At 39.3% G+C, this 9,982-nt stretch overlaps 1 protein-coding gene across 1 annotated transcript; it reads right to left on the reverse strand.

Annotated features, from left to right (window-relative positions):
• Window positions 1–9,278: 9,278 nt before the first annotated feature.
• LOC116245088 (uncharacterized) lies at window positions 9,279–9,729 on the reverse strand. The gene is given in 2 exon segments (XM_031616798.1): window positions 9,279–9,641; window positions 9,643–9,729. Coding segments are annotated over 2 exon segments (450 nt in total).
• Between the last annotated feature and the right edge of the window lie 253 nt (window positions 9,730–9,982).

The following is a 9,982-nucleotide window of genomic DNA, read 5'->3' on the forward strand; positions in this document are numbered from 1 at the left end:
TCCCAAACTTTTCACTTTTTGGTGGTTGATAGTGCTATTGAAGTATTTATATCTTTGATGCAATCGATATTTGGCTGGTATTTTGATCTCACTTCTAAACTTGTGGTTGTTGGTTTCTCGATTATCTGTCATTCTCTATCTTTTCTTATTGATCGGGCAAAGGGATTGCTCCTGCATGTAGAAGGTGAACAGGCCAGGCTCGTATTTATTGTCAATCCATTCGTAATTTGAATCCATTGTTAATGCTATTATATACCATCTGATATAATCTTCTATATTAGACTAGTAGAAACATGGAACTGCCCTTTCCCAAATTGACCCTCAAGATGGTTTCATCCTTTAGAGAAAGCTCAGATATCCGAAAGACCTATACATCGCCAGTGATCGATGAATACTAGAAGGTGGCGGCTATGTACAAGAGTTACATCAATGATCTGAGTCCAAAGATAGAAAAGATATATGAGAAGGAGAATTACCGGGACTATCTCAAGGAGCAGAAGCTGAACATGATCAAATCGCAACTTTTTACCAAAAAGGAAGTACTGGAGAGGCAGCTTGAAGAAAAATTGGACCCCACAAAATCACCGAATGGAAAATTGCACACGGAAATCCTGTCCCTCACCGAATTGGAAACCAATTATAAGTCCATTTTGGCAGACATAGAGAAAAATCTTAAAGAAAAACAGGAATAAATAGCTTATTTGGAGGAGTTCGTGCGGCATCAGAAATAAAATATTAAAGGATTGCTCAAATATGATTTTAAACAAACGCAGGAAAAGTCTTATTGCAAGCTTCCCAAGATAAACCGCAACAATTCTGAATCATCTTTTTGGAGCCGTGACAGTGGTAAGAGCATCTATAGACCCTCACGATAGAGTATAATCAGCAAATTGAGCTCAAGCATTATGGATCGGACCAATGAAAGAGTGAATCTAGAGGAGTAGAAATTGATCATGCTCAAATTGTTCATTGTCTACTATCGGACAGATGCATAGCAGGGAGAATCTTCATTCAGATTGATAGAATCTCTTGAAAAGTAATTGATTGTGAGGGAGGAGCTGATCAAAGACATCAAGAAGTAGATGAGTGAGCTGTAAGCTCAGAAGAAGATATAAGCGAATATTGAATGATTTTTACTTATAATTCCATAATAACTTACTCGAATATCAAAATCCAAATATGCCTGCTATTTTCTTGATGGATCGTCCTCTTTACTTCTTTTAAACGCTTCCTTTTTTGGGCTTTTCATTCATTTATTATGGCTTGGCCTTCAACTAAGAAATGGTATGCTATAACTACTGAATCATCTTATAAGCCTATGTTAACTCGCTGGATAACTAGTTAATTGTAGAAATGTGCTTGTTGCATTTTGTTTAGTTCTTCTCTTCAGGCTGGCTCTACTTTTTTTATATTTAAGGAATGGCTTCTACTGTTTCTTCGGCTGCAGCTCTTTGATAACTGTTTATGACCTCATTAAGTTAAGATATTTTTTCTTCATATTTATGAACTTTTAATTTTTTCTCACTTACTTATGACTTGAGCTTGTTATTTGCTTAGCTTATTTTTTAATTTTATTATTGAAGAGTGAGCTTTTATTGATGAATATGATCTTTTTCCTCTTTATTGAGAAGCAATCTTTATCTTGCCTATTATATCTCTTGTCTTAGAGCTGATATTTACTCTGATTTTTGTTGGAGGTTCTGGGATAAAGCCAGCTATAACTCACGCTTCTAGCTCTATAACTTTTATAGCCGTTTTTATTGCTCTTTTGATTTCGCTTGCAGCTAGCTATTATTTTTGTTGCTTAAAGAGAGAGCTTTTTAATGTTGATTGATTTATTATCTTAGGGATTCAATTTGCTTAGAATGTTATGCTTATTGATCACTGAATCCCTGCATATTCTTTTCTTGCTAATTTTTATATCGATTTATTTATTTATCCTTCTGTACGAGCAAGTTATCATAATATTTAACAGTTTAATTAAGTTTGACTTCAAACTATCCTCGTTTTTATTTCCATACTTCTCGCATTTACTTCTATCTGTCCGATATGGCAGCATTGATTTCGTTTTATTTTTCCTTAAGAATCAACTATATTTACCTATCCTTTTCCTCGATCTATGAGGCTAATCTTTTTGTTTATTATGCGAGAATTTAGATATTGCTGATGAAGTCTACCTTTTAGTTGTTGAGCTCTTCATTACTTTCCTTAAAGAATTTTAGCCTTTCCTTTAGCTACTCGACCTTATTCTTATGCTGCTCTTATACGTTAGCCAATTTATTCTTCAACTCAACCTGTGCTTGCTATAGTTTTTAATTTTACTGTGCAAGCTTGATGTTGGTTTGACTGGTATTATCTAATATTGATTACAATCTTTATAAATCTTTTTCCTTTGCTTTGAGAGAGTTGATCATTTTAGTTAATTCTTAATCGTGAGTGGCTTTGTTTTAACTGTTTTTGTTAATCTTTTGATGCAAATTTTCAACTTCAAGCTCAAGCTGGCCATTCATTTAGGTAAGATTACTTATTCTGTTTTAGAGTAAGGAAACAGTAGTTTTTAGGGATGCGTTTTGCCTTGTTAAATTCGTGATTTATTATTGAAATAAGGCAATTTCAGATGAATATTTTGACTCATTTTCAATGCTCAGCTTTTATTGAATTGACAATTTCTGCTTGACCTGGCTCAATTAATTTGTTAGCTTCGTCTAAACGTCTTTTAGAGAGGTGAATTATTTTTCCTTGCAAAAATATTCCACTTCTTTTTACTCTATGGTCAGTCTCATATTCTTATTCTCATTTTTCAGCGATGTGCATGCTTCTTCAGCTTGTATAAGCTCTTTTCCTAATCTCTATAGATCTCTTTTGAGTTAAGCCAATTGATTGTGAGTTTATTCATCATTTTCTTTGTGTGCGTTTGCCTATAAGTCCTTTGTGATTCTTTACACAAACTCTTCTAACTATGCATTCAATTATTTGGCTTTTTCGTGTTGCTGCTGAAGTTGCTGAAACTACTGCACAAGATTCTGATTTTCTTTTCTAAGGGTTTTTATGGTTAAATTATTTTATTAACGTATTTGTTCAAGCTTGTTGAGTTCGATATTCAATGCCTTCATTTTTGCAGTTTCGTCTTTACTTTATTTGAGGATTGATATTTGTCTCTTCAACTCAGAGTTTTAAGTCTGCATCTATTGAATATCTTGTCTTAATTGCTCATTTGTTTTTGCCTGAGTCTTGTATGATGACAATATTTCATTGGAAGTTTCCATCTTGTCAAAGTGTGGGGAGCATTTATTGAAAATTTTTAGGTAAAGATCTTCGATATAATTCTCTTGATTGGGGACGACAGCAACTTTCTCTTTCTTCTTTTTCAATATTTCCAGTAATACTTGAGACTTCTTGACTACTTTTTCCGATTACTTCTTACTCCTTTGTTCGGCATTCATTGATGAAGATATATATTAAAACCATCCCAACAATGATTAAAAGTGATGTAGCATGGTCTTTGGCTGATTTCTATTTTTTCGAAAAAAGGTTGAGAGTCAGTTATGCTTGGTGTGTATTTTGCGCTAAATTATAATGGAAGTTTAAATGGTTGGTCTAGTACAGTATTATAATTATCGAATGAGTAACAACTCTATCTGCTTGGACTCTCCTTTCTTCAAGGCTCCAGTTTCCCTCGTCACCCAGACCATGAAGGAGATCGAAATGGACCAGGAGGATTCGTAAACTCACCGCTTCATCTTCTGCTCGCCTGAGATCATACCCCCCACCTTCAGATTGAACCACAGTCTCACTCCTCCGTCCCCCTGGCCTTTCCCCGCAAATAGCGACCAAACGTACCGGTCTGGGTAGCTTTCCCTGCCGACGCTTTTCCAGCACTAAACTTTGAGATAATAGGTGATCGGTAACCGGATTACTTACAGTGACTCTGAAGAAGAAGCTAGCATGATCACTCCGAAGAGGCCAAGGCTGAGCTTAATGGACTAGATCTAAGATGCGTAACTACACACAACAGGTAGAAAGTAGAGTCCCTAACCGCTTCAAACTTTCAAGCCACCAAGACCCAGGGAAAGAGGCTTGAAAAAGCTATCCCAGAGAGCTTACGAAATTGTTAAAACTTTCAAAAACGTCACCTATAGCGAAGTGGCCCACAAATTGGTCGTTGAGATCAGCAATGATGATGAGTAAGACGCTGATGTAGCTTTTCTTTTATTTAGTCCAGAGAGGAGCAAAACATAAAAAGGAGAGTCTATGATGCCCTCAACGTTCTTATTTCTTCGGGATTGATCAAGAAGGAGGGAAGGAGGATCACCTGTGCTCCGAGAAAGAGCAGAAGAGGAGACTAGAATTATGATTCTGTTTAAGAACTGAAGAGAAAGATAATTGTGAAATAACAGCAGAACACTATGAAAATGAAGAAGGTGAAGGAAATCCAAGAAAAGTATCAACTGATTAAATTTTTAATGGCAAGAAATCAGAAAAATCACCGTCGTCATTAAAGATAATCCGTCCCTTTCCCTTTTATCGGCTTCAACGTGACTGAAGCTGGGTTGGTACATATGATATTATTTAGAAAACTCTGAGCTCTTCGCCATAAGAGTATGTGATTAAGGCTGAAGATCCTATTCAACTTTTTGGAGACGTTGACAGTTTAAAATGGCTTAGGGAGCATGTTCAAAGCAATTGAAAATCTCTAATTTATGGTCCTTTCCTTTATTTTATCTAAACATTTACAATAATAGCCCTCCACTGCTTTAAGCAGCATAGCTTCATCATTTTTCTCATTATAAGTTATCTGATTATTCATATGGATTCCATTGAAGGAAAAAATGATAATGAAGGCATGAAAAAAGATAGCTATTTTTGAATAATTCAATCATTGCAAGAAAATAAATGAAAAATCCATTATATTAATTTTATTTCATCATGTCCATGTCGCAAATACTCCATTCAAGCAAGACAAAGACTCAATCCTCCCCCCAACCGATCGACCACAACTACATGAACTCTATTTATCAGAAGATAGTAGAGAAGATGGAGGTGCTGGATCGTCTCAACGACGAATACAAGGTCAAACAATAAGAGCATTTCCTTAAAACCTTCATGTCCGTATTGTAAAAGATGGGAAACGATTTAATCTTGGCGCAGGAAGCCTACAGGAACGTCGATCTGTAGGCCAGGAAAGATAACTATTGCCTACTCCTGGCCAAGGAACTCAGCTTCTTCAAGGAACAGTCCTACAGCTTGAGGGAAATTCTCAACGCAAAGGAAAAATAGATAAGTGAGATGAAGATCTAAATGGGAACATTGCAAAGCGAACTCAGTTTCATCAGGCAAGGCTTTGAATCAAAAGTAAAATAATCCATGAAGCTCAAATCGTAAATCCAAGGATTGAAGAGGCAAATCAAGTATTTGAGTGACCCTGCGAACAACAGCATCTTCAAGTTTACCAATCCCGAAGCAATCAAAGATATCAGCGCTTTATAGGCAAATAAAAAGAAAAGTTTGAGTCTTGCTAATTACTTGGAGTAGGGATCTTTGTAGCTGAGAAAGATAGGCAACAGGCTCTCGATAACGAAAGACCAGAACAGAAGAAAGAATAATTCGATGACTCTTGAGGTGAAAGGAAGCACATAGCGAAACCAACTCGACGGATTTTTCAATCCTGAAAGTGTGACTTTTCGGCAGAACAGAAAGCAATAGATATCAACACACGCTTCCTTTAGAAAGAAGATGATCAGTCAGCATCTCAATCGCACGGCTCTCCAATCCTACGAGCCTCTACTCGAATCTTGATCAGCTTTAATCTATGTAATTGCTTAATAATAATAACCATTTATGAATTTTCACACAAGTTCTCGGCCCCTCCAGTCGAAGCATAAAAATCTGCAAATAGAAAGGCACCACTTGTCGGTATTTAGCATTTTTATGCATTCTGGGAAGGCATAGCCCAAGATTGCCCAGATGTCACCGATGATAAAGAAGAAAAATATAGGATTTCCACTTGATAACAGCAGGAAAAAAGCAAATTCGGTACTGAAAATGACTCCAATCCAAGAATAGGCACTCAATTCAATCAAATTGTTCATGGAATACAATGATATCCGCTTTAGGCCTACCGAAATTAACAAGCATACTAGTTGTAGGGACATGAGATCGAGCTTGAGAGGCTTAAATATGCCCAAATAGTAAAAATAGAAACGGTAGATGAAGAATTACTTTAAACATTTAAACCTAGAAGCTCAAAACCATTCAAGCTTTATTGGAGGATCAGCCCTGCTCCACAAGAGATAAATAAGGATGCGAATTAGAAATAAATAAGGCTCGGAGGATACCAAGGCCTATCGGAATGGATATTAGTCTGTTATCATAAAATCACTGCCCAAAGATTAGCCAGACCCTCTCATGTGCAGATCACTAAGATACTAAATTCGCACTCCTGATAAAAAGAAACCAACCATCAGTCCTTGGGAGGGCTACAACGAAGTAGACAATGTAGGGCCATCATCGATGTAGAGGGGAAGGGTCATCAAGATCAAAGATTGGAGGAAAGATTATGTGAAGACTACAAATTGAGACAATCAATATATTTGTTTATTTATATACGAACAACTTTTAATTAATTTTAAGCTTGTGAATTACCTCGAATTATTAGAAAGTTATAGGTAAGATTTAGAAGAATCCTTTAAAATTAAACTACGAAAAGCAACTTCACAATAATGCATATTACACTTTAGTTCACAAAAAAACCGCTTCGATCAAACATCGGCTCGCTTCTATTAATTTCTTATCATACTTGACCAAATCGATTCTTGATTTATCCTCCCAAGGTTCATTAGAATTATCATTAAATGTCAGACAACATCCTATACTAAGACAAAGACGTGGTGATCCGTGACGATCGCATCATTATCAAGTGCTACTTCTTCCCCTTCGGCAACAAAAAGACCATCTACTTCCACTAGATCTAGCGAGTGGAAATGAGGAACTACGCATGGAAGGGCAAACTGTGGGGAATGTCCGCCACAGAATGGGGATACTGGATGCCAGGAGACCTCAAAAGATGGGACTACGATCGATATGTGGCCGTATACAATGGCAGTAGCATCACACCTTCTTTCACTTGCACGGACATGAACAGGGCCTATCAGATTCTCAATGAAGCCTTAGCCAAATATAAAGAAAATGACAGGGGGAAGGAAAGTGGCTCTGATGAGGGCTCAAAATTCCTAAAAAAAAATAGAAATGATTGTGGGTTATTTTGGATGATGCAGTAATGCCATTATTGCAGTATTTAAGCTCTGTGGATTATATTAAATATTGATTTTACCCATCGATGAACAGCTTCATTTAATTTAAAACAGTACGGTAAGGTCTAGCTGTGCTTTTGGGGGTATGCGATGATAAAAACAAGAGAAGGGGTAAAGTTGAAGTATTTCAAGATGAGTCTTTCCAATAAAGCAACGTGAATCAATGAGTCGATTCCTCTTTCTTCTCTCCATTATTTTACTCTTCTTGCTTCTCTCCCTCGTTTTGCTCGTTGGGTTCTTCCTCATAGGCCTGTTCCTCGTATTTTTCATAGTCCTCAACTTGCTGGTTTTCTTCATCTTTTTCATAGATTTTTTGAGCTTCGGCCCAGTTCTCCTTGGGGTGCTTGGCCTCGTAGTGAATCTGCATGGACTTGAGGGATGGCTGCATGGTGAGGCACTTCTCGCACTGGATGTAGATGTCCTTCTTTCCCTCCTTGGGAGCAATTCTTTGCTGTTTGCCGCTGGCGCCGCCTCCGCAACCGCCCTGTCTCATCTTGGCTGCGTGGATCTTGCCGGCGATCTCCTTGGCTGTGTGCTTTGTTGGCTTTGCTTTGCCACCCATTTGGTTGTTTAAATTATATTATTGTAGGGATTATTTTTTGGGAGCACTTTTAAGAAGTAGACATGGGGGGACTATGTGGAAAGAAAAAACAGGTAAAGGTGGAAGGGGACGGATAAGATAGGAATTGATATTATCACTGATAGTTTCTGGCGGAGAGCTTGGCATCGTTGCGGGAGGAACGGAGAGAACCGTAGTTGTTGACGGATATGATGCGTTTCCTGCGGATGACGTTGATGATGGCCTCGTCCTCACGCACGTAGTTCTCCATCTCCTCCTGGACGTAGGCGTTGTGCTTTAGCAAGTTTTGCAGGTGCTACTGACAGTAGGCCAAATCGGATTTCAGTTTGGTGTTTTGAGATACGAACTATTGGTTGAGTTTGGCTATTTGGCCACTTTCTCCTCTAACTTGGTCGAGATCCTTGGTCTTGTCGGCAATGTTCCTTTCAATCTTTTCTAAATAATTCTTAGATTACTGATGATGCCTGAAAGTTCATTGTACTTTTCGCTTTCAATTTTGAGCAGGTTGTTCTTGTGTCTGGTCTATTTTTGGTTCTTTTCGTTTTGGTGTTCCAATTCTATGTAATTTTCGACCTGGTTCTTGATGAGCTCGTGCTTATCGGCAAATGTTTTTTCTAGGAGGTCGATCCTATTCTCCTTCTGGCTGAGATCGTTATCGATGCCTGCGTTTTCCTGCTCATAGCCCTTCAGCTTCTCCTTCAGCAGGGTGTTCTCCTCCGACATTTCGTTTATGTAGGATTTCACCTCGAGAATTTTACGGTTGATCTCTGAAAGCCTTGCCTCGTAGTCCCTGATGGTCTCGCTTAGCTTCTTGATTTCGTGCAAGATTTCATCCTACTGGGCTCGGAGGCGGTAGTGCTAGTTTAGAAGTTTCTAGTTGTCCCATGCAGGGAGAGGCCTTCCTTTTTCAATTTTTAAATCTATATCATCTTGGAATTCAGCGACCGCTTCAGCTCCGCCTCTTCCTCCTCCACTTATCCCAGTTCATTGGTGGCGTTCCTCAGTTCAGCTCTCAGTGCATCTACTTCCTTCTTCAATTCGTTGATGGACTTGATGGTTAATTCCAATTTCAATTTGCCCTCCTCGTCGGTCTTGGCCTACGTCACACAAGGGGTACTGTTTCAGCGGAGAGGAGTTTGGTTTTTTATATGAGTTCGACCAGGTAGTTCTCGAGGATGGCTAGCTCTTTCTCCCTGCCGCGGGCGACGATGAGGTCCTCCTTGAGCTTGCGGATCATGTTATCTCGTGGGTCTGTTTCAGAGCGTGGGGCTGTGCGAATGGGTGAGACAGGTCTTCTGGACATGTAAAGCTAACAGAAAAATAATACGAATAATCTGGATTGATATGCTAATTTGGGGTGTTACAGATGATAAATCTGGTAGGTATGATCACTTCTTTTCCTTCTTGCCGGTGAAGAGGGCGAGGAGGGAAATGCCCTTGACGCCGACCACTTTGAAGCGGATGCCCGGAATATCTCCCTTGGACTTGCCCTTCTTACCGAAACCGGCCACGAGGACCTCATCGTTTTCGGCGAGATAGTTGAGGCAACCGTCCCAAGGTACAAAAGCGGCGACCTTCTTGCCGTTCTTCTTGAGCATCACTCTGACTCCCTTTCTGACGGCGGAGTTGGGCTGCTTAGACTCCACACCGATCTTTTCGACGACGAGACCCTTGGCCATGCAGCTGCCCATGAAGGGGTTTTTGAATCTCGAGCACAAAAGCCGAGCGTTGTACTCCTTGTCGTTCCACCTGAAGCTAAAAGAAGAAGTACTTCTGAAGTCTGCGCTTGGTGGCCAGCTTACGTCCGGCGCGGATACCTCTTGGCTTGCCTGAACCCATACAAATTAATAATTAATAATTAATTAATAAATATTAATTAATCACTTTGCCCCGAAGAACCGCAACGGACGGAGATCACCCGCGGGAGGGGGCGCCGCCGAGCGAGGAAATGGATGCGCTCCGACTGCTGCCCTTCAGCTTGTTGATCCTGCCCAATTCCTTGCTGATTTCCCTGAACTTCTCCATTATCAGCTTCTTCTCCTCGCGTTTCCGCACCCGCATCAAATCGTTGAGGTTGCGCATCTTCTTGGTG

The sequence above is a fragment of the Nymphaea colorata genome, unplaced genomic scaffold, assembly GCF_008831285.2.
Source record: "Nymphaea colorata isolate Beijing-Zhang1983 unplaced genomic scaffold, ASM883128v2 scaffold0499, whole genome shotgun sequence".
NCBI classification, from domain to species: domain Eukaryota; kingdom Viridiplantae; phylum Streptophyta; class Magnoliopsida; order Nymphaeales; family Nymphaeaceae; genus Nymphaea; species Nymphaea colorata.